This window comes from Poecilia mexicana, unplaced genomic scaffold (genome assembly GCF_051168715.1).
Source record: "Poecilia mexicana isolate PSO_F unplaced genomic scaffold, ASM5116871v1 scaffold_17, whole genome shotgun sequence".
In the NCBI taxonomy this organism is placed as follows: domain Eukaryota; kingdom Metazoa; phylum Chordata; class Actinopteri; order Cyprinodontiformes; family Poeciliidae; genus Poecilia; species Poecilia mexicana.
Genome location: NW_028263386.1, coordinates 10077501 through 10102274, shown reverse-complemented (window position 1 = coordinate 10102274; position 24774 = coordinate 10077501). Strand labels below are relative to the sequence as shown.

At 37.1% G+C, this 24774-nt stretch overlaps 2 protein-coding genes across 4 annotated transcripts in view; both read right to left on the bottom strand.

Annotated features, from left to right (window-relative positions):
• Positions 1-151: 151 nt before the first annotated feature.
• Positions 152-20291, bottom strand: lrrcc1 (leucine rich repeat and coiled-coil centrosomal protein 1). 2 transcript variants are annotated; one of them, XM_014984327.2, is made up of 19 exons: positions 19844-20291; positions 18882-19087; positions 18701-18766; positions 18443-18610; positions 15675-15835; positions 14559-14780; positions 13001-13197; positions 12274-12448; positions 7859-8007; positions 6770-6974; positions 5886-6025; positions 5166-5367; positions 3380-3565; positions 2966-3140; positions 1938-2101; positions 1562-1770; positions 1174-1311; positions 718-853; positions 152-414 (listed from the first exon to the last, which is right to left on the bottom strand). In XM_014984327.2, the coding sequence occupies exons 1-19, from the start codon at positions 19885-19887 to the stop codon at positions 298-300; spliced, it is 3060 nt and encodes a 1019-aa protein (XP_014839813.2). In that variant the 5' UTR covers positions 19888-20291; the 3' UTR covers positions 152-297. The 2 variants fall into 2 exon arrangements, with proteins under 2 accessions (XP_014839813.2, XP_087870758.1); XM_088014632.1 differs by lacking the exons at positions 18443-18610; positions 18701-18766; positions 18882-19087; positions 19844-20291 and adding an exon at positions 17441-17932.
• Positions 20292-24007: 3716 nt separating this feature from the next.
• Positions 24008-24774, bottom strand: part of LOC106916195 (RNA-binding Raly-like protein) — a 36220-nt gene continuing 35453 nt past the window's right edge. For both annotated transcript variants that reach the window (XM_014984318.2, XM_014984322.2), the window contains exon 9: positions 24008-24750. The gene's annotated coding sequence lies outside the window, so the exon portion shown is untranslated. The remainder of the gene's footprint in view (positions 24751-24774) is intronic.

The following is a 24774-nucleotide window of genomic DNA, read 5'->3' as shown; positions in this document are numbered from 1 at the left end:
ATTGGACTAAAATTAATTGATTTGAGCAAAATCACATTCTTTACATTTCATCTTATAAAACTTAATTTGTTGTAAAATATTAATAAAATTGACTGTGAGAATAAATAATTATGTTTTCAATATGATGTGTCCCTTATATTAATGTTCATAGTTGTATCTCTGGAAAATAAAATTTATTTGATAAGACATACAAAAGACAATTGAAAAAATATATGAATATATATATATATACACAAAAAAATACAGTTGCATCTGTAAAATTAAATTCAGCATAAAAACTGTCATGTTGTTGACATATTATGTGTTAAAGTCTTTTAGCACATTTGTAAGGCGCTTCATTTTTTCCTCCATGACTTTCTTGTTGGCCTCCGTCTCCTCCAGGAGCTGACGCATCTCTTCCTCTACTTCATATACCTAAATGGAAGAAAAAAAATCACACATAGACAATTACAAAATAAAACTATATTACAGTTTTTTGTATTATACCTTCACTGATTTAATTTCTATTTTCAGCATGGAGAAGACAATAGGATGATGGAATGACAATCTGTCTTATAACATATGGTGAAACTTATCAACAGCAAAACAAGTGTTGACAAATTATTGTAACTATAGCATCCTAATAAATTATTAGCACCCTTGAAAAAATAGCACGCTGTAGCTCTTGTTCTTTCCACCTTGAAGACAATTTATGCAGAAATAAAATCCATATTTTACCTTTAGGTTAGCTTGTTCTATGTGTTTTTGTTTTTCATTAGACAGCTGCAGCAGCTCTGCTTGATGTGCAGCCTGGACAGACTCCAGCTGCCGGCGAAAAGCATCATCCACACTGCGCAACTTGTCCACTGCAGCTCTGCATATGAGGCAATGATAACAAATGAACAATTTATTTATGTGGAAGGCCTAATGTTTAAAATGCTACACAAATGTTCAACTTTCTGGTTCAGTTGCAACAGATAAATTATGTTTAGTGTAATAATATTAACTGTCTTGTTTCAAGCAGCAATGTAATAGCATAAAAGTGATTGAGAAAACTTTTTTTTACTACATTTTGTGTTAACAGCAAATTATTGCAAAGATGTCTAACATCTGGCAACAAATGCAGAAACATTACATTAAAAGTGCTTCATAAATGCAAAACAAAAGAACAGAACAGAAATCTGCTGAAGTTACCTGTGCGCCTCTGATGCTTTCTCTCTTTCTTCCAGCAGCAGGCGCTCCTTGGAATCAAAATTTTCCTTCATACGCTTCACTTGGCTTTCAAGTCGAGTTAGCAGCTCTGCTTTCTCCTGCCACTTCTTGTTTGAATCACTAATGAACGATGACATACATAGAACACAGGCCTGGTTTCAGACACAAATTACAAAACAGATATCCCTGCCTCTAACACAAGAAGCAAAAATAATCTGAAACATTTGTCATGAAATCTGCATCCTATTTCAAACAGTAGAGAAACTACTTGCATACAATGTTGTTTTCATCTAAATCTGATCAAATCCTTTATATTTCACCTCATTTTTAAACATGTTATCAGACACACATTCTCCTTATTTAGATTTGCCTGTAAACTCTTTTGGCATCCTCCAGCTCTGCTTCTTTGTCTTCCAGCTGCTGTTTCAGCTCCTCTTTACGCAGGCTAAGATGTACCAGCTGCTCTTTCAGCTCAGCCTGCTGGCTTGTTTCATCCTCCAGCTGCTGCTGAAACTTTTTTTGGGTCTGCACAGCCTCCTCCTTCAACCGGCGGTTCAGCTCGTCACGCTCCTGCAAGGACTGAACAGCAGGAAGGCAACGGATGACAACGAAGCCAGACAGTCTCTTGCTTAAGGCTATTCTGCGTGAAATACAATGTTATTTTTCTCACTCAAAAAGATGAGATTAATAATTGGAATGTGAAAAATCTGCTGGAAGAGTGCAGATTTGAGTAAATATCAAAGCACCTCTTTTAGTTTGCGAATGGTCTCAGTCTGGTCATCCACGATTTTGGCTTTGATTCTAAGGGCGTCATGGTCTCTGTCGTTCTGTTTTCTCTGCGTCTCCATCTCAGCAGTCAGCACCTCTATCCTGGCCTCCAAACGCCCACGATCCTGAGCCAACGACGCACCTGGGAGAGAGAAATAAGTACAAGCAGAAATTAAATTATATCTCTCATATTACTTTGCTTATACTGGTTTGCCTGTTTCACAGTGATTTGTGATAGACTAACATAGAGTAGAACATATTTGGGAGGTGGAAGGCCAGAAAGTTTTAGTATCATCTGACCAGGTACACAGATCCAATTTATAGCACGATCAACTAACTATATGACTTAAAAGAAAATAGACTTCCTAATTCCATGCCTTGTAATTGGGCCTCTGTCTCTTTAAAAAGCTTCTGCTCTTTCCAATCATCAGCACATCTTAACAACAGTGCTCCTCTACTATATTATGCAACCGTTTGACTGAGAAATACTTCGTATGATGAGCTCAGCAGATGCACAGTTCCACCAGGTGTTGCTGCTGCTGCTAGTCTGGAGGAGCTGAACGGGGAAGGCACGGGGTGAGGCGTGTTGTGTGAAGCAGAAGCTCGGCTGGTGACAGCAGCCGAGCAACATGATGCGAAGCTCAAAAAAGTTTATTTTACATTATGTCCCCCAAAACCCCTTCAAATTGCTTATATAAAGGCCATATTTGTGGTATGCAGACTAGTAGTTATACTGCCTTCTGAAATGCAAAATACAAAAAAAAAAAACATGGTGTGACAGTGGTACTGTATGTAAAAAATGCCTTAAAAGAAATTGTCCTTCTTTGTTTTGTAGTTACCAATCTAAAAAATGACCACTAGATGGCAAAGTTACTGTCAAACCTTCATATTAGCTCTACAAGCTTTGTTGCTGTGGATTTACAGGTATATAAAGCCTAAAAGTGCATCTCATCGTCTCCACTGCCAAGTGAAATGCATTCCAAGTTCTTCCCTGGTTCTCCCTCACCCTGCTGAGCCAGCTCCTGGCCCCAAATCCTCCTCTCAGCCCGCAGGCCGTCAATGACCGACTCCTGAGCTGTGAGCTGAGACACGAGCCGTGCCTTTTCTTTCTTCAGCGTCTCGAGCTGCAGCCCTAAACGCTGGCTTTGCTCTCCCTCTGCTTCCAGGTAGTGCACACGGTTCTGGCAGAGGAACAGACACAGACTGGATTAATGATCACTATCAATCTTTTTAAGACTGGCAGATGGTAAAGCAGCAGGACCATTCAGGATTCATTATATCTGAAAGTAATACATTTCCTAGATGAGGCAGGTTTTGAAAAAGGGGCCAGGTAATACTATCCTGCTTGTCCGACAAATATTTAAATCCTAATCAGGTAATGATGTTATCTGAAAATAAAAATCTAATTTCTGCTTCACACCTTGAGCTCAGCGACAGCATCTTTCTTGGCTTTGATGAGCTCAGAGATTCGGGTCTTCTGTTCTTTCACCATTGCGGTGAGTTCCTGCACCAGAGCGCCTGATTTCTTCTCCTTTTGCTGGGACTGAGCAAGGCTCGTCTTGAGCTCCATCAGCTCTGCAGTCATATGATCACAAGCCTCCTTCACCTGCGGAAGGAAAAAGTTGAGCGTTTAAACATCCAGAGAAGTTTTTATTTAATCTTTGACAGACTTGGCATTTCATCAGCAAGTCTCAACTTGTGCCCGGCAAAAGCAGCTTCTACATTCATTGATTTGCCACAAAGCAATATTTCAGAAATGCATCCGGCAATCTATTTCTCATTCAGGCATTTCTTGAAGGTGAACAGCTCGAGTGACGTCAAGGACAAAATTGTGCAAGTGGTGGCAATCAGGAAAAAAAGATTGCATTTTGTTCAGAGCCTGAATAAAAGTATGAACTGATTCAAATATGGTCCTTCTGTAAAGTTTCCCTCCAGTGGCAATCAAAGACTACTTGTCCTGAAACAAATGATCCCAACTGAGTCTGAGCTTTTATCTTCAGTCTTTAAAAAATGAGGCCAGTACAGTTCAGTCACTTTAAGAAAGCCAAGTAATAATTTACAGTTTAAGACAGAAAATGTCTAAAATTCAGGACAGTATAAAGGCTCTGGCAATGTTTCAGCTTTTTTTCATTATTCCATGCAAGTTCCCTTTTTTATTCATGAGATTATTTCAAATATGCTGCTACAATAATTACTTTCAAATGAAATGCATTTTGGGGATTAGTCTCTGCTTCACTGGTGTCTTTTCCACCAGCGATAGTAAGGCTGTTCACCAGGCCTGCAGGTAATTTAAACCTGCAGGCTGAAGACTCTTCATTCACCTCTTATGAACAACTAACTACTTAACAAAAAGAAAAATGACAAAAGGTTATTCTCTTTTTGTTACGATTTTTTTTAGACCATACCAGTGCAGACCCACATCGTTTAATATAGAAGTGATAGTAAATCAGACTAAACTTTTCCGTTTTATGTCCCAGGCTTAATCTCATGTCTAATGTTTTTATTTATTGATTCAGTATTTGCTTACAAACTCAGTCCCACATGTATTTGTTCTTAAACACTTTGTACATGTATTTTTTATTTTTTTTAATTCGTAGGAAGTAAAAGAAAAACGTCAGTCAATATTGCAGAATTCAGAAAATAGAAATAATTTTTGGCAACTGCCTCAAGCCTAGTACAGGAGGAGTTTAGTCTAATTTCTTATCTACAATTGAGAAACACGTTTGTACTTTTGGAATGGTGTCCATAAACATCTGGCAAGGATCTTATCCCAGAATCTACCTCAGCAAAGGTCTAAAAATCGACCTCTCCTGTGAGAGAGGTCTGACCGGTCCACCAGGTCATGATGTTTGCAGTTAACAATAGTTATCCCACTGTTGCTATATTTAGCAACATTTCAGACCAGAAAAATTGGTATTGGCCAAAATCAGAATAGGCATTTTAAAGGATTTTCGGTCAGAGAAATGCAATAAGTGCGCTCCTCCTCTTTCAGAAGAAAAAAACCTTATGCCCATCATACTTACAATGGAGGCAGGATTCCTTGAGTAAAATAAAACCTATAAGTCCCCTCTATTCTCAGGAAAAATAAAAAAAATAATTGTCCTTTTTAATTAAATAAAGCAAACAGGTTGCAGAACTGCTGAAAATCACCAGCTTAATTTGATCATAAATGTTGTATGTATTATGGCATCTTAGTAAGACCAGACCTCGGAGAAGCGCGTTGCCTCGATGGTTAGCGCCATACGGAACTCGTCCTCCAGAGCAGCGTACAGCTTCCTGCCCTCTGCCAGCTTCTCCTGCAGCTCCGCCTCCCTCTGCTGACGTCTCTGTTCCACTGCTGCTACTTCCTTTGACACCGCCTGCTGGAAATCTGCCCCGCCGGGCTGCAGTCGCAGCTCCAGCTGTTTTCTGATGGAAGATGAGAATTGGAAGACAGTATTGACATGTATGTATCACAACAAAATCCTTAACACATCCAAAAAACAATCAAATTTATGGATTTATCAGATATATTTTTCAACTCCATTGTTACTATATATATATAAAAAAAGAGTAATGTGTTAAAGATTCTTTTTTCGACGTTGTACACCAGGTGTACCACAATGGTCCATTTTAGGACCACTACCCTTCTCCACATATATTAGTAAATTACCAGAAAGTTGTAATAGTGTTGTAGATAATGCTGGTATTATTATGCAGAAGCAAAACCTCCACATTTTCATTTTCTGACCGTTTCCTGATCAGACATGGAGAAACAGAAAAGGTTTATTTTAGCTTTTGTTTTTTGTTTTTTAGAAATATTTTTGCACAAATATGAATTGTGGTCGGGTTTACAGGACATAAATAGGAAGATTTTTTTTGTGTGTGTTTTGAAATAAACAATTTTAAAAGTGAGAAACTAGATGTAGTGTTTCCATCAGGTGTACCTGTGCTCCTGCTCCCTGGATGCTAGCAGTTCATGCAGCTGCTGCAGTTTGTCTTTGTGTTGTCGGACAGCAACTTTCTGGATGTCCAGCTCCCTCTTCAGAGCTGCTGCCTTGTTCTCCACCTCCTGGTGACGTTTCATCTGAGGAATCATGTTTAGTGTTTAGTAGCATCCTGTGACCCTCACTGGAGAATTATTTTAATTTCTACATTTACTCTAATTTGATGAAACTTGTATAATAAGAATAAACAGTTTAGGGTACAGTATTCAGATCTACTGAAGTATTTTACATTCTCTTTTAGTACAAACACAAACTTCAGGGTATCAGGATTTTATGTGACAGGCCAATACAAAGTGGAAAATAGTTGTTAAATTAGTATAACAATACATGCTATAGAACATTTTTACAAAGAAAAAAAAATTAAACATTGTTTATACATTTGTATTCAGCTACTTGTACTTAAATAGCCCCAAATAAAATCCAGAGCAACAAAGTACCTTCAGAAATCAGGTTTATAAATAAAACAGTGTAAATCAATATTAATCCAGATGTTCTGTTTGTTAGAGAACATAAGTGAAGCAGCATCATGGACACCAATAGGCAGCAGAGCAACAAAACGCTTGAGGGTGGACTGATTCAGATCACACCTTTTGTTGCCTTTGGCCTGCATCCAACACTTTGGGTGAGAAATTAAAAGTCAAACATGCATGCAGCAATTTCTGTCATTGCAGTTCAAGATGGATTTGCATTGATATGCATGGCCTGATATCAATGCAATGTACAATTTTCAGATTTTTAGTTTTAAAGACTTTTTATCAAAAAAAACATCAAAATAATGCTGTAGCCACTCAACATGCCCTCCTATCCACAGTCAGAATGCGTACCTCCTCAGCCTGCTGGCGAACCCTGAGAGCGTCTCCATGGGAGACGGTTTCCTCCAGTCTTTGCAGCGCAGCCCTGTGTTGTTCCTCACTGCTCCGGGCCTGCTCCAGCTGCCGGCTAAGAGACTGGCACCTTGTCTCCAGCTCCTCAACACGAGCCTGCAGCTCAGAGCGTCCCGATCTCTCTTTCAGCAGCAGTTCCTTCAGTCTGGTTAGTGCAGAACACCAGGAGTTAAAAGCTGAATTTATAATTTATCTGGGTTGTAGTTAGGTTAGAAAAACAAACAACTTGACTCAAAATTTGGAAATGAATAAATGTATAATGGAGGTGCAATGTAAATCAAAAATCAAAATATGGGAAGTAAGTAAGGGAAGGAAATGCGTAATGTAAATAAAATGCCTCCAAACTGCAAAATCTCGTACACAGCAAACGGATCTCAGAACTGATGAGTCACCACTTGGTAGTCGTTCTGTTGAAGAGTGTTGATGGTGACAGGAACAGCTGTGTTTGCTGTTACATAGTGACAGCTGAGACTGATTTGTGTAATACTGCTGACATATACATGCCACAAACCCATAATTACACATCACGCAAATTTATGCAAATGGGAAAACGATGCAAACAAGGAAAATGCTCCAGACAGCGATGCCTGTTTGTGCAGAAGAGGCACAACAAATACAGCCTCATGTGCAACAACACCTGAAATTAGAACTGGTGAATATACAATGTTGTTAAATAGTTCCTGCTCCCTTGAAGATTCTTTCTATTTTTCCATCATTTTGATTTTATACATTGAATAAACTGCTTTTAACTGATTTGGAAAAATGCCATCCAGTCCAACCTGCCTCCCCTTGTAAGATCATAAATTAACCTTCATTCAACAAATTTTTTTGGAAAGTTAAACTCAGTTTCACAGCTCAATTATTACCGCACATACAGTAAATGATTTAGAACATAGAACATCTCTGATGGCTGAAACATACCAAAGCAGCACATCAGCAATCTGAAAGTCATTTAATTTTAAATGTTGTTTTCGTGCTGCTGTTTGTGTGCAGAGCCTTCATGTCCACCTGCGCCTCCCTCCCTCCTACCTGTCTGTGGTGTGCAGAGCCATACTCTGAAGGTCTTTTTCCTCGCTGACTTTTGTCTGCAGGCACTTCAGCTCCTCTGTCAGCTTCCTCACAGCTTGTTCTGCCTTCCAACGCCTCTCCATTTCCTGATCCCGCTCCTCCACGATTATCTGAGTAGCACAATTAAAGAAAAAAGGGGCTGGGTGATCTGAATAAGTGTGCACTTATATCTCATTGATTAGTGCCTTACTATGCCTCTCTAACTCCCACAATCACTGCAACTTTTGTATTGTAAGAGAATAAAATCATTACATTCTGGCTCGTTGTATTCTCTTGTTCTCCCAGATTCAGTGATGCCAAGCATGGAAATAATAGCCACATAGAGATGACAGTCAGCGCTCCACGTCATGCATTTTCAGCGTTTATTCCAACATTTAAAAGTACGAAATCACATCGACAACACAGACACTTCAAACAGACTAAACCAGGCATCCATTTACCTGAGACAAGTAGAAAAGTAGGAAATAGAAAAACAGGAAAAAGGCAAAAATTGCGTGGCTGCAAATAGCAAATCTGATTTGTTCCTTTGGGGTGTAGAGTTTTATTCAAAAGGGTGTTTTCTTTGTTTTAATTTATCCAATTATGCGATTAAGGCGTGTTGTTTCCCTTGTACGGCTACAACTAGTATCAAATTACTAAATTGTGATGTTCGAAGCAATTTTATTACCTTTTGAAACCTGTTTAATTTCAGGGCTGTCTAGACAAGGGAGACCAAAGGTCATTTAGAGCAAGCTCTTCTCATGCCAGTTTGAAATGTGATTTTACTCCTAATTCCTGGTTGGAACAAAGCCTCTAGTCTTTTACTAGAGTTCAACAAAAAGCTAACCTGTCTTAAAGCTATTTTATTTCTCTGCCGGGGAAATTTCTACAACTACAGATCAGTGCAGTAATTTTAAATTGACATAAAGCCTGGTACACAAAGTGGTTCAGAACTTCTCCATCCTCTGACTTAGATCAAAGCACAGATTTTAATAATTAAAACACTAAGCAAATACTCCTGAGCATTTCCAATATAAACACATTTATTCTAAACATTTTCCAATTAATATGCTAATTTTGATTTAACTAACTTATATTACCGTTTGGCCTAGGTTAAAGACTCCAAGTAGTTGTTAATATAAAACTACAAATTAGTCTAGTTCAAGTCATGTTAATTTTGACTAAATGGTATCCTACTAATTAAATTGCAATTATTAAAAATATTATGTGTTGTTCGTTTGTTTTTCCTTAAGTTTTAGTGCTTTCTCCCTGTGGGAGATGACTTGAGAAGTTTCCTCCGCTGCCTGTGTGCCAGAGTTAATTTATGGTTCCTTCCTGAAAACAGACATTCTTTTCTGCAGGCCCTCTAAAATGTCATCCAAAGGAATCCTGCTCAATCTACTGCCTTCACATGTCGTAAGATTAACTGTATTAAACACTAAGAATATTTATTTTTCCTCAAAGTATCTAACATATATATTTTTCATGTATTTATTTTTAACTAACTCGTGTCGTCTTGCCTAAAGACATTTGGACACATAGACAGCCTCCCCCCACTGAGTAAAGAGGAACACCACCAATTTTATCCCATCAGTCAGTCACTGGGATAGGAGGGGGTTTGTTTATATGTTGCTTCAGATTTCTACTGCTGTTGGTTGAGAAATGAAGACACTGAAACAAAAGAGACAAAAGTTTGGGTTGTGAAATGCTCCTTTAAGTGACACAAAAATAAGAATATATCAATAAATTAGAACATTATAAAAACCTTATTTGTTTCAGCATTTATTTCTGTCATTTAAAAAAAAAAAAAAAAAGTTTCCATCTGTCTCAGTCACTTTGCTGTTGTGCCCTTGGGCAAGATACTTTTCCCGCTCCGCCTGCTCCTGGTGGTCAGAGGGCCGGTGGCGCCGGTTGGATGGCATCCTCACTTGTCAGTCTGCCGCAGGGCAGCTGTAGTTACTGTACAGCCACAGCTGCATGTGTGAATGATTAGATGTAGTGTAAAACGCTTTAAAGTCCCTGGTCTTGATAAAGTGCTATACAAATGCAGACCATTTATCATTTACACACAAAATTATTTACACCATAAGCAGCATCCACTCAATTTCCTTCATGAACATATGAGCCTTAGTGGCATCTCATTCTCAGGCAACTGGCTTGAATGTAATGATGGCCCACCTTTTAACACCCTTAGCTCTTCTGGGAAGCTGTTATTACTCTTTCTATTTGTGAGGTCAGGCACTGATGCTGGATGAGAAGACCTGACTCGCAGCGTCTGCTTAGGCGTCAGATTGAGGTCAGGACTCATGCAGGTCAGGTCAAGCAAGTTCGTCCACACAAAACTCACTCATTCATGTCTTTCTGAACCATCCAGTGCTTTGTGCATTGGTGTGCAGTAACAGTGGCACAGGAAGCAGCTATCGCCAAACTGTTCCCACAAAATGGGCAGCATAAAATGATTCAAATGCCTTGTATATGGAAGTATAAAGAGCTCCTTCCACTGGAATTAAGGGTCTGAGTCCAGCTCCTGAAAAAACAGCCTTAAGCCTCAACCCCTTTCAATTAATCAGGTTCATTTGTATGGTTCAACATACAAATAAAAACAGAAAATTACAAAATTATAAAGAAAACACCATATACAGACATATACAGCGTCATCACCTAAACAATACACATCAAATATGTTGGTAAATGCTTCATTTATTATTGTTGTTCAAAAGCAACTCTAGGCAGGTGGGTTTTTAGTCTTGATTTAACGGAATTCAGTGTTTTGGCTGTTTTGCAGTTCCCTGGAAGTTTGTTCCAGATTTGTGGCATATAGAAGCTAACTGCTGCTTCTCTGTGTTTGGTTCTGGTTCAGAACCAGAGGATCTGATAGGTCTGGAAGGTTGATACAACAACGACAGATCTTTGATGTATCGTAGTGCTAAGCTGTTCAGTGATTTATAAACTAACAGTATTTAAAAGTCTATTCTCTGAGCTACAGGAAGCCAGTGAAAGGACTTTAGAACTAAAATCTTCCTGGTTTTAGTGAAAATGCAAGAACTAAACTTTACACTTCACATAATGCAGGTTAAGTGCATTATGTGCAGTTTCACACTACTGCATTCAATTATTTGCACTGCATTCTATGATTATGATTTAAAGCGTGGCAGCAGTTTCTCAACCATGAAACCCATTCCATGAATCTCTCTGCTCTGTTCTTGAGCTAATCTACAGGTCACATAAAGTTTGGAGGTCTGTAGCTATTGACTATGCATGCTGTGATTCTGAATGGCCAAAATCTTCATAGCTGGAAGTCCTTCCAAAAACACTTCTACTCGGCTGAAGAACCATCAAAAGTTCACTGTGGAATATTTAGTGGCTAGAAACTTTCCCGGCTGCACTCTGCACAAGTGGCATTCTATCACCAGCAGACGTTCACTGGCATCTTCCTCGAGGGTAAGTTACAAAAACACATTGCTAAAGAAGCTCCCTCTTTACAGATTGTTTTATCCAAGGATGTTACTAGAAAGTTGAGAGGAAGGAAAAATGTAGTAGAAAAGAATGCACTCGCAAGAAGGATTCCCACAGCCTAGAGAGGAATGTGAAGCAAAGTCCATTCAAGTGTTTGAGGGAGATTCAAACGGTGTGGACTGCAGCTAGAGAATCTACTCAAACGTGAAATAAGCAGTGGAGTTTGAGAAAAGTCAAGAGTTTATACAGGGTCAAATACATTCTTATAGCTAGTGGAGAGATTAACATACTGGATAAAACTACTAAGATAAAACTGCAAAATAAAAATTAAAAATTCATAAAACAAAGTAGAGCAAACAGACATATATTGATCATCATTATTTTCTGAGAAAATAAATGTAAGGGTTTTTAATTATTTGAAAATACGAAATACATCACTCTGAATAATGAATTAATCAAAAATTTGATTTTTAAATTAAATTATTGAGAGAAAATAAGTTTTCAATGACATTCTACTTTACAGAAAAGTAGTTGGGTGGTTGCAGTTTTCTTCAATTTAAAAGTTAGAAGTTCATAAACTATTTTGCAGTGGCTCGGAGCAACCATCAGATAAATCACAGCAAGAGCTCTGATGAAATATGATCATGATGTTTGCAATATTGTGCTCAGGACAGATAACCTAAAGATACAGCTCTTTGGCAACAGAAACTATAAATATGTTTGGATCATTTGCTTGCTTTTTTTAAAAGTGCAATAACCAAGCAGATATTGGACTCTGCTGCTACAAAGATAGCCGGGTTTTTATTAGGTTTATTAGTAGGACAATTTGTTTTTGTTTTCTACAGGAGACATATTCTTCAGTTTTTATTTTCTTATTGCGTTTACAATATATTCACTTACTAAAAAATGCTAGCATTCATCCAAACAGATGCAGAACATACCCTATAGGTTTCTTCCTCCTGAGAGGACTTGACTGTTACACCGCCGGAGGTCTTAGCTGCTCTCAGAGGTCGCTTCCAGGTTTGAGAAATGGACGGCGCGGCTCTGGCTCCAGCAGCCTTTCTTCTGGGCCCCACAGCAGACTTTGACATGTTCAGTTTACGATTCTCCTGATCGCTACAAAATAAAAACAAAACACAGGAAATGAACTGGCTCTAAAACTATAGCAGAGCAGATCTCCAGAGAATGTCTGGAGTCAAAGCTTAAAATCCTAGCATGCTTTACACAAATGTAAAATATGAGTTAAACTGGAGCTGTAGAGTGGACAGATTTAAGCCTGCAGAAAATGGCGCACAAGTCGTCAGCAATTGATGGAGAGAGATGAGAGAGGACAACAGGAAATCCTCGTTATTAATGATGGAGGTGACGTGATGAGACATTAAAAAATAAGCATCATTCTCCTGGTTTTAGTTGTAAAAGGATTCCCTCTATTATCAAGGTATCTGATTATTGAAGTGAAAATATAACATGATAATGCCCTCAGCTGCATTGTATATGGCTATTAAAGATGCTAATTTTTAAAATGACTACTCCAACATTTCCATGGACTTTCCACCAGTGATTAAGATGTTTCATATGCACAAAATATTTATTTAAATCTCAGAAAAATAAAATATCTCCACTACAAAAAAATAAAAGATCTATGTATGTGTTAAAGCACAGCCTCACCTGTCTGATCTGGTGCTCTTGGACTCCTGGGTGGTCGTGCTTGTCGTCGTCGTGTTATGGAATTTGGAAATTCTGGTGTGTTTTTTGTTTTCTTTGCCGTCACATTCGCTTTCTGATGTCTGGTCTGTGTCCCTCTTGGCTTTGCGTACCTTTGTCTGAGCATATGTAGAGATACTTGCTTTTTCACCTGCAGGGGCCTTAGCAAATATAGAGAAAATATACATGTTAGGTAGGAAACAGACACAGAGAGAGGATTCTGATTACGTGAGAGACATCAGGACAACAGATTTCAATGTATTTTATTGATATTTTATGAGCTAGACCAACACAAATTAGTGCATAACAGTTACAAGGAAGGACGACAATATGTACCTATTCAGATATTTACTTTAAGTCTAAAAAGTTAGGTCTGCATTTGTATTCTGTCCTTGATTCTCCAAAATCCAGTGCAGCCAACTGCCATCAAAAGACAATATGTCTGTGTTGTATAATCTCAGCATAAATACAGCTGCGCTGCCAAGGACTCAGGGATTTGATAAACGCCTCAAATCGATAAACAAAAACGTCATGAAGACCAAGAAACAAAGTAGACTGGTAAGAGACGAAGCGGTGGAGATGTCTGAGCATCCAAAACATTAAAGAGCATGGCATAACTGAAAAACTACAATCAACCTAAGCTAGCCTTAAGGGGTCATCTTTAACTAGAGAAGCAGTCAGCAGACTCTGGGCAGATAAGAACAAAACAGATGTTTTTTGCCCTACATTTTAAAAAAAATAGTTTGTGGCCTGAACCAACATTGCACATGACCCTGAACACACCATCACCACAGTGTAACATAGTGGTGGCAGTATCATGCTTTGGCAATGTTTTTGCTTTGCAAGGACAGGGAAGTGTGTCAGAGCTGATGGTAAGAGGAATGGAGCTAAAAACAGGGCAAACCTTAGAAATATTTAATAGAGGCTAAAAAGAGACTTCACCTTCCAACAAAAAAATAACATTAAACAAAATACCAGACTTACAGGATAATGGAATGATGTAAATTATGGCAATCAAATCAGGGTTCCTACACTTCTTCCATATAAAAAAATCTATACTTAAGCTGACTGAGCTTCAGCTAAAAGGAGGAAGGGCAAAGATTTATGCCTCTAGATATGTGAAGCTGGCAGAGCCATACCACAGAAAACTTGTGAATGTTGTTGCAATAAAAGTTGACTCTACAATGTATTGGCTCAAGGGGACTGAATGTATGGAATGCCACACTTTTTAATACTTTTTCATAAAAAAATTTGAAATCATTTAGAATGTCTCCTTACTACCTTCACAATTATGCACTTCTTTGTGTTGGTCTCTAATGTAAAATTCCAACGTTGAAGGATATGAATACTTTCGCAAAGTACATTTGATTTATAAGTTTATATGTGAAATCCTAAAATATTTCCACAGAACTGGATAACATATTGAGCTGGGATTCAGCCTTTATAAGTCATGCCAGTGACTGAATCATCAGTAAAGTCTAATATGCAAAAATACTTCCAAATGATGGTTTTCATTTGTTACCTGCTGGATGAGCTGCGACACCTGGTGCTCCAGCTTCCTGATGCGCTCTTCATTGATGGGGTCAGGCGAAACGGTAACAGTGGGACAAACCGGCTGAGAGTTCTGACGGACTGGTTGGGTGACTGGACCTGTGGCTGTGTCTGTTGTTTTTTCTGAGGCGATCTGCTGCCGAAACTGAGTTAGCGCCTTGTCAATGCGTGGCGTGGTGACAGTACCCCTAACCTGCAATTATATTTTTATTTCAGGGTTTCAACTTTGCTTTAGGCACAAATTTTATTTTTATGGCTTTTCACGACACAAGACAGAATGTGTATATTGCAGTTGGCTTTGCCTGGGACCCTAGAGTGTCATCTATCAGCACTGTCAGTCCATGATATGCCTCCTCACTCAGGGCGACATCTAATCAGGGGTGGCAAGAGTCAAGTATATAGAAGGGGATGTCTCAAGTGTTTTGCAGACACCTCTGCTTGCTGTGTGTGAAGACTGTTGAATGTGAAGAACGGGTGATAGTTATGCATTCTTCAAAACCATAAGAAAAAACTTTTGATAATGTTGTAAAGGGCTTTACAGTAAGCCAAAAAGGTCAACATGTGATTTTTGATTAGCTTTAATGTGCTAAAAAATTCTGATAAACAAATCCCTACAGAATTAAAGTGAACTTATTTAGTTTTGTACTTGAACTGATGATTTTAGGTGAGGCAGCCATTGTAATGCTAATAAATTATCTTTTTGGAAGTACTAAAAATTGTCAGTAATAGAAGAATGCCTGATATTAGGAGCACAAACAGTGTTTTATCTTTAAATATCACATTAATGATAAGGATTGTGATTAACACACATTTTTGTCTCTTTTCCATCATCAAAATGACCTAAAAACTCATTGAGCTTTAGCATCTAAGTCACTGAAAACTATATGGGATCATAAAGATGACAAAACAAATCCAAACTTGGCCAAATGTTTTACAGATAACCAAAGCTAACATCCATGGCACTTGGATAAGAATAACGTAGGCTACCAATTGTATTGAAGTGCTTGTTTGCAACTGAAATATCATGCAACATACTGGAGGAAAATGAAGTACAAATAAGTAATAGAGGAATAAAATGACAGATTACCGCTTCACCGTAGCTCGTATCAGAGGAAAGCAAAAAGTCCACGTAGTCATCCAGGCCGGGGATGTCACTGCTTATTCCTGGAGATGAAGGATGTCTGAGCCGGTCCAGGCCATCCAGGACAGAAATCTGTGGCAACGACTCCATGACAATTTCCCAATATCCTGCAATAAAGAAGAAACACAGTTGCATTAGAAAAACCTATACACCGTTATGATAAAAAATATATATATATTAAACAACTGTTATTATCTGAAATATATTGAATAATCTCAAAGTTTGTCCTCCAAACATATTTTATCTATTATTTCTTACCCTGATTTGCACCACTTATGTGGCTTGTGTAACAGGAGAACGTCTTGAACGAGAATATGTGTATACAAAGTCAGATAAGGACGCAAGTTATCAACATCTTGTCATAAAAATGAAAACAGCTCATTTTATTGATGCCGGCTGTAAATTAATCATGAGCAGAGGAAAACATAACTGGAATATTTTGAATATTAAAATGTCTGTCAACCTAAATAACAAAGACAGGGCTGAAAAGAAACAGAAATAACAGATTATAGTTTGCAACTGTAATCCGCTATTAACTATAACAGATTTTAGTTAATAAGACTATCAGTTTTATAATGACTTAAACTCAGATGAGCTTATTAAAGGAAACCAAAAAGATTATTACTAATCTGTTTATAGCTAACACAGCTTTGAACTGTACTAATCAACTGATCAATTTTGTACCACAGATATGGATAAAATGATGTTAATTTTTGATTAAATAGAACTTTTAATGCACTGGCAAAATCTAAAAAATAAATTATTCATTATTAATATAGGAAGTTAAATTCACAAAAATAGGGTAATTCGGCAAAGTCATGCTCTTGTTTTTTAGATTAAATATTTTTTTAATAATCAGATAAAAAAAATCCCACAATTTGGTGGTCTTGCATAGATAACATGACTTTTTAAATAGAAGAAAAGCAAAATAATACTTCTTGGTAGCAGTGCAAGTGCAAGCCTTCTATAACATATACGAAACAGCTGGGAGGGCAGAGAAGGAAATAATAGGAACAGTCTAGTCCTTAGGCTGAACTTTTCTTGTCAGAAACCAGTACACAAACCTCCAGCATGTTTACAAAAACTACTTTCTCCGAGGCTTTCAACAAAACTAAGAGCAGCACAAATATTACATAAACACCGACTTTGACTGTCCAGCTCAAGTCACTGGATAATATTTTTCCAGCACGTCGCATTAATAATTTGTACAGCCTATATGATCCTCCTCACAGTCAAGATTCTTATGCACACTGTGAGCTGTTGCAATAACTATGATGTGAATCATATTTTTTTAAACTTCCAAACAGACTAAGAAAATTTTACCAGCTATTTATGTGTACTTCTGTTCCACACAATGTGAATAAAACCTCAGTAAACAAAAGACTGCTGGCAATTATAGAACACCACTGAAGATAATAATGAAATTATGCATTTTTAAATTAAACTTCACACTATTCAAAGAGTAACTAAACCACAAATCACCTGTTCTTTGCCATCTTTTTTGTTATAAATGTGTTTAATTCTGCAATATTTGGCCAAAAAACATTTTAGTGAGGCTCTCCCTGGTTGAAGGCAACTGCAGTTGAGTTTATCTATTGGTTAGTTACAATCATAAATAGTGGTTGATGTGTATGACACTACCCCGTGTTCAGTTAAAGCGCCCCCATGGTGAGTTAGAACCATGGTGAGCATTGATCAAGAGCACTTCTCACCTTTGTACATGTGTGATTCATTTAGAATGTGGACATGGACTGGAATGGGTCTCCTCTCTGCTCTGAATGCACAACAACACAGATAGAAGTCACTAAATTTGTCAAAAGTCGCAAGAGGAGTCTGAAAATCACACAAAGAGATAAAGTCTCAAAGTTCGCACCAGTGATTTCCTTTATCTTGACCACAGTTTCACTTAATCCCCTCCGCTAAACCTCACACTTGACCACACCCTCTGTGTCTCTTGGCTCTGCCCACTTTGGTAAAAAAATAAATAAAAAATTGTCTGTGGGTGGGTGGAGTTATCCATTCACAGGGACATTAGTTACACTGCAACACCATTTTGGTTTTTGTGTTTGTTTGTTGTGCTCTGAAATTGCAGAAACTGAGTCTATAGAGAGGTTAAGAAAATAGAAATCCTAAGTGGTCAGAGAAAAACCAAAGGGTCATGTAAGCATATCCTGCATGTCAATTATATCTTAAGGCTGTTGGATGGATTCTTGCAGCAGTAGACACCCAAACAAGACCCACAATAATATGGCTTAGGCTCTAGAGCTCACAGAATGTTGGAAATATGCAAAATATAGTATTAATAATACAGACAAGAGAAATCTATAGCAACCAACAGGCACAGCCGTACAAATGACCAACTAAAACACTTTTCAATGTGGAAGTTGTGACAAAGATTTGTTTAAAAAAATAAGCCAGAACAACCACAAAAGTTGTAAAAAGTCATTCTTCATATTGGCTATATGTTTTCATGGATAACTGTCTTAAACTATTTTCTTGCATTAGATCACTACATGAAATACAGACCCAGGCAGAATGAAAAAACAGCTCACTGAACAACTATTATCAGTCTGATTCTCTTTAATATAAGTACTTGTTTACTTCTTTACCTATTCAGGTTTCAGTTTTTTGTTCAGCATATTCAAGCTTTTATATTTCCTATTCTGTATTTTCATCTACCTAATGATGTACAAACGTAGTATTTCTATTCCAACCTGGTGCAATGCAGATGGGGTTGTCTCCACCATCCTGGTTTAAAGTGACGCTGCGTAAGCCTTGTAATCCCAGTAGGCACTGCAGAAGATGATCGATGCTGTCTATGAGGTTGGCATGAAGACTGAGGTGCTTCAGTTTGTACTCAGAGCCATGAAGATACAGCAGACCTGACAAAAATGAGTTGAGGAATAGTTAACATTAAATGCATCACTCGGTGCAGATGGATCAGAAATCTTCACAAGCAGTACTTAACCCACCTGTGATATTATTTATCTGATTGTAGGACAAGTTTAATTTCTTCAAGTTCACAAGGCCATTCAATCCTGAAAAAGGTGGGACATTGAAAACTGATTTGAAGAATTAATTATTACTTCAAGAACTTGTGAGGAGCTCAAACATTTTGTTTAGGCAGGGAAAATTTGAAAGAAAAACACTCACCTTCAACCTTTGTGATTAAGTTGGATGATAAATTCAGAGTCCTGAGGGAGGTGAGGGAACTCAGACCCTCAATCTTAGATATGCGATTGGAAGAAAGGTCTAAGTAGTGCAAATGCCAGGCAGAGGACAGGCCCTCGATCCTCGGGATGTGATTGCAGTGCAGATTAAGAGATGTAACAGCAGGACTCAGGGGAACATCTTTTAAACTACACAGAAGGAAGCATTGTCAGAGTTAAAGTAGGATAAAGTTTTAATCCAAGCATATTCTCAGCATTGCGTTTTACACAAATTCAAGATTTTTATTTTATTAATTACTTTCTTCAATGTATTTCCACTGGTTCTGGTTATAGATGATTTTATTAATTACTTTCTTCAACGCATTCTCACCTGCTCTGGTTATTAAAACCCCCAATGGTTGTGATTAATGTCATTTAAAACGAGATCTTGACCAATAAGGTCTTTCATGGCCAATCCCATTCCATTTTTGTTCAGGTTAAATATGTCCATTTCAATTTTGACTGATTTAGTTTTTATTTTCCAAGCACTAAAACACATAATAGGAGAAAATGTTTTTTTTTTTTAAGATAGTTTTAAATTCAACATGAAATAGGAGAGTATCCATATCAAAGTTCCAGATTTCTGTTCTTAGTTAATTCAAAAGTGTTTATGTTAATACTTGACACATTTAGAAACAAAAAAGGATGACAATTTTTTTCCCCCATTTTTTAGCTTGGTAGTATCAACCATGTTATATTTCTTCAAATTGACTAACTTTTAGTTGATCTTATATTATTAAGCAAATTTAAAATTGGCATTTAGCCAATACTAAAAAATGCGCTACGATTAAATTTTAATTATGCTTTTAACCACAAGCTTTATTTAAAAAGCAATACTGAAATCTATTGCATTAATGCAAATAAATAAATAATGTAATGTTTAATGTAATAATTGTTCAACGTTACCTTGTCAACTGCTTGTCAATAAGGCTGAGCTCTTTATCTCCCATGGTAACAGTATCCAGCCAGTTCAATCTGTCGAACTGCTCAATATGAAGTTAGCTAAGAGGAATAACAGCCAACCCCTGCCAAACTCCGCGAACGGTGCAGAAAACTGAATTGAAATCAGCGAAAACATCCCCAAAGTCTTCAGGCCAGAAATCATGTAGCCTAGCCTAGCCGAAATGTAGCTTCCACCAGTCGCTGGGGGGGCTAAAGGAAATCAAATTATTACCAACTCATCCACAAACAGCAGTCAAAACTACTGGAACAACCCAACAGCTCACGGATACGTTCATTTAAATATACTGAAACAACACGCTGTGAGTTTATAACAATATTTAATGTCGCTATTCGGCTGAGCAAAATTAAACTCGCCGCGTCTGCGTTCATACTTCCTGTTTACATGACGTTGCTAACGGTAACATCCGGGTAAGTTTTCTGCGCTCCACCCACAAGCCATAGGTCTAAAACAGTGCATCAAGGCCGAGAGGTGGCGCTTATGCTTATTTTAGTGGCAGCAAAAACGGTAGTATCAGAAATTTACATGATAAACAAAAAGCTAATTAAGTGGAATTTAATTTAGTTTATTCATATGGGGTCAATTCACAGCAAATGTCACCCTTTACAAGACAGGGCCTTGGAGTATCAGTATTTTCAATTTGTTGGAAGTGAAAAAAAAACGTGGGCAACCACAGTGGCTGATCACGCTACCTTAAGTTTCAATAATAAAAAAATCCTAATTTAGTTGACTGCATTTTATTTTTAAATAATAAAAATACAGCATGTCTAGCAGTTGTGCACATAGTGTATTTGCTGCAGCTAAATTCATCTTTACACTGATTAATCTAAGCAGCTGACAACAGTGGTGGCTGATGTTATTTCTACTATGGAATAAAAGTTCTTCAGATTAATTTGCTGAGAACATTGACCTGAAAATTTTGATCTAGGCATATATTGCAGTGGGAATGAAACAAATAAACATAAAAGAAAATAATCATTTAAAGATTTTAAAGAGTAACATTAATTAAACTCATCCATCATTGATTTGCATATGCCACTTTCACAAATTGACTTGTTTTAATGTACAGCAGTGCATCTTTCCCAAGGAACTGTCTTTCAGGGCGGGGAAAAAGAGAGAGAGAGAGAGAGAGAGAGAGAGAGAGAGAGAGAGAGAGAGAGAGAATGCCATTGATAATTGATAATTGATGGTTGATCATAATAATTATAAAGGTGATTACTTGACTTCACAAGTTTTTCCGTTGTGTTAATGCCCTTCGAAGAAAAAAACTTTCTGGTATCAAAAGTAAATCACTTATAACAAGAAATGTTCTGGTGTATTTAAGATGATAATATATCTGACTGCACTATTTTAAGTTATACATTACATATTTTTTTTTACATATTTTTGGAGTAAAAATAGAAAACGCAGAAAAAGAACCAAGAGCAGGGGGTGAGCTGGTTAATCCTTAGCAACAATCATTACAGGTTTATTATTTTTACAGAATCCCAAGTGATACATTTATTTATTTGACTTTAGAGAAAACAAGAGTGAAAAGGACAACAACAAAAAAAAATAATAGAAGCTCACATATAGACTAATGTGAAGCATCTCTTTTCCTTGCTGTCAGGATGATGCATGACTAAACTGTTTTGCAGATGTAACAAATGTGTAACAAAAGCACTGAATTGAACATTGAACATGACAGAATGAATCAAATCTACTTTAACTAAATAAAACAAAAACAAGAGCATGAAAAAACTATACAAGACAGGGGACATTTGAAATGATTTGCAGAGCTTTGATAGATAAAGCATAGATGCATTGTTTCTGCTTTATTTTCCTCTGATAAAATTCATAGCACTGAAAGTTGAGAGCTGTGAGACGAAGCTTGGAGTATGCTTTGCTTTCTTTGCATGACAGTCGGTTAATCACAGCTGAATCATAAAGATCCTGACCCCTATTACGCTCATAATTCCTCCAGCAGCTTCGCAGCCCTGTGAGAGATTTAGCGCATCGCACCTGAACATCTTCCATATTATAGGAGCTGCATGACCGATCACTGTACTCACTGGCTCCTGGCCAGCTGTGATAGAACCAATTAAACCTGCAAACCAGCCAGTGGCCCGCCTTGACCTGTGAAAATGATGATGTGGTGCTAATGAAGTGACTGAATTAGAAATGCCATCTGTTGCTGCCAGGCTACCACATTTCTCAATGACTACGATTCACAAGGGCTCTGTGTTAAAAATAAAGTGATACTCTCAATTCCAATTAGGTAACTGGTGTAATGTGAATGAGTACTCTAAGTCATCCTTAGTAAAAAACAAAATTTGTTCCTTTAGCACAGCAATGTGTCTTTTTAAACATTACTTTTCCCTGTAGTTTGTTGGAAAATGGATTTAGGATTTTGGAAAACTGTGATTTAGGGACACCTATGCACATGCCTGATAAATTAGATCAAATGTATATCCAATTTATATGTATTAGGTATAAATTCATACCTAACATAGATTTATATCCATATAAATCTATCTATCATAAATGGCATTAATGTCTGCTTGTAAAGTTGTAACACTGAAATTATATCTAGCAAATAAATCACCTTATTTTAAATTTGTGTCATCATAGTGCTGAGTTGTCCTCTCAGCACTGTGATGCTCATATTATTTAGCTTTTCCACCATTATTCTTTGAGTTTGTTGACTTAGAAATCCTTGATTATTGTTACCTGATGCAACCAATAAAGTCAATGTATTGGACAATTTTCAGTTATGTTTTCTGCTCAGAATTTTTCATGACTTATTTCTGATTTGGACAGCAATAGCTGTAGACTTAATAATGTTGGTTACAGTTTAGATTGTGTAACTCTAAACTCAAAGTTACCGACCTAACATTAAGATATTAGGTGGATATGTCTGATACAGCAGTGGATTGGTTTTCTTATTTTCTGTCTAGAACTACTTTTGCTGCTAAATCTAAAGCTAAACCATCTTCAGTATGTCTCAAGATTCTGTTCTTGGATCTATGTTTTTGTTATTTATGTCCCTTACCTTGTCTTTTAAGAACGTTTCGTGTTAACTCCTATCATGGCTACACAGATGATATTCAGATATTTACCCTTAAATCTTCTGACACGTCAGTCTAAATTAATCCATGAAAATGGTTAAAATTCTCAGTATCTGATCATTTCTTTCAGTTGTATGATGATTAAAAAAAGAGGTTCCAGTTTGTGTTCCAGGTCCTTTCTCCCAAAGTTGTTTGCTTTTGACCCAAAAAGAACAGTGGACGAGTCTAGCAAGACATAGTATGTAATAGTATGCAATGTATTGCATACTATTAAATGAGTATACAAGACTAAAGACTGAGGTAAATAAGTGTCACCACTCAAACACTATGAATACCCAACATTGTTTAATATAGTTTTAAGTACTGATTCTCTGTTCTATTTGTAGATTTTTGTAAATATTTCTGTACCATGATATTTATTTGCTATTTATTGTAATTTCTGAATCTACAAAAAGCCTACACTGGTCGATTAAAGACCCAAAGTGTGATCCTGACCACATCTATGGAAGCCATTGCCTAGACTGTTGGAGATCAGGGTTTGTCTTCTATTTAAGCTATTTTAAAAGCGGATGTGCATTTGTGTTTCAGGACACTACACCACAGTAACATTATACATTCTATGGGATTGCTGGGTTGCATTTTTTATGGGATGTGTAATTTAGTGAAGAAAAACAGAAAAAAGTAGTTTTTCTCACTAAATAGATTAATTTCTCCAACAATTTCAGTGCCACATTATTTTATAAAAGCTTTTTTTTTAAGGCTTTTGGTGCTATCTGTGCTAATGGTGAAAATAAGTGTGGGAGGTGCTGTAAATACAAAAATAATTGTTTTTTTAAGCTTATGATCTGTGAAATATTTTAAAATAAAAAACTCCAAAATGTATCCTAAATGTAACTGTCACAAAGTGTGGTGTAGCTCTGTCACAACACAAGCAGTGATTCCAGTTTGAGTCTATTTCTTCTGTTTTCAGAGAATAATACCAACACAGTTGTTCCAAACACGACAGAAACTCTACAATCTGGATATGTTTCCCTAACACTGTGGAAAATAAGCCACAACACATTTTCAACGATGGGAGGCAGATTTATTTCAAAAATTCTTATCATCCATGACTGTACAACAGATGCAATGAGTACAAATTAACCGTAATAGTCACACCTTGAACATGCTGGAAACAATTCTTCGGATCACTATGAAAAGAATATAAATAAATGTTAAAAAGCTCCTTATTGTGAACAACAAATGAGAAACATGGTATGCATCCAGTACAGCGTGAAACACAGCAGAAATCATGTCTAGATTTCACCCAAATGTACAATTAAAACAAATCACATTGTCATCAGGTGCCAAAGAATACAAGATTAACTTACATTCATATTCATCTCTCTCCCTGCAGTGTGGCTGACTCACAGAAACATGAACATACACCAAAATACAACAAAAAGAGACCATTTCATGTTCTTCGGTTCACATAACTGTATTTTATATGCACAATACAGAACAATAGATGATAAGCACACAATATACTGCGTTTGCCTGCATTTTTTCTTTTAGAAAAGCAACCGTTCTGACTTGAGAATATTCAATGCTCTTTGCATCTTGCAGTAGTCTGGAGAATATTTATATCCTGCATTTTGATAAAGCACACATCAGGAGTGTGATGTTTGGATGAGGCAAACAAGCTGCAACACGTCTGAAAACATCTCCCTCTGCCGTCAGTCACTTCCCGCGTTGTTTCCTTTCACTTTAAACACTCCTCCCTGATCAAGAGGATTTTGCTGGTATCCAGTGTCACAACGTCTTTGCTGATGGAAAAAGAAAAGAAAATT

Excerpts from the sequence above, each read along its gene's own strand:
- lrrcc1 (XM_014984327.2), bottom strand. The coding sequence starts at position 19,887 with ATGGGAGATAAAGAGCTCAGCCTTATTGACAAGCAGTTGACAAG. Across the intron at positions 1,771-1,937 it reads CCATTCGCAAACTAAAAGAG|TCCTTGCAGGAGCGTGACGA; the intron begins GTGCTTTGATAT and ends CCTGCTGTTCAG. Across the intron at positions 1,312-1,561 it reads GATGCCAAAAGAGTTTACAG|TGATTCAAACAAGAAGTGGC; the intron begins GCAAATCTAAAT and ends ATCGTTCATTAG.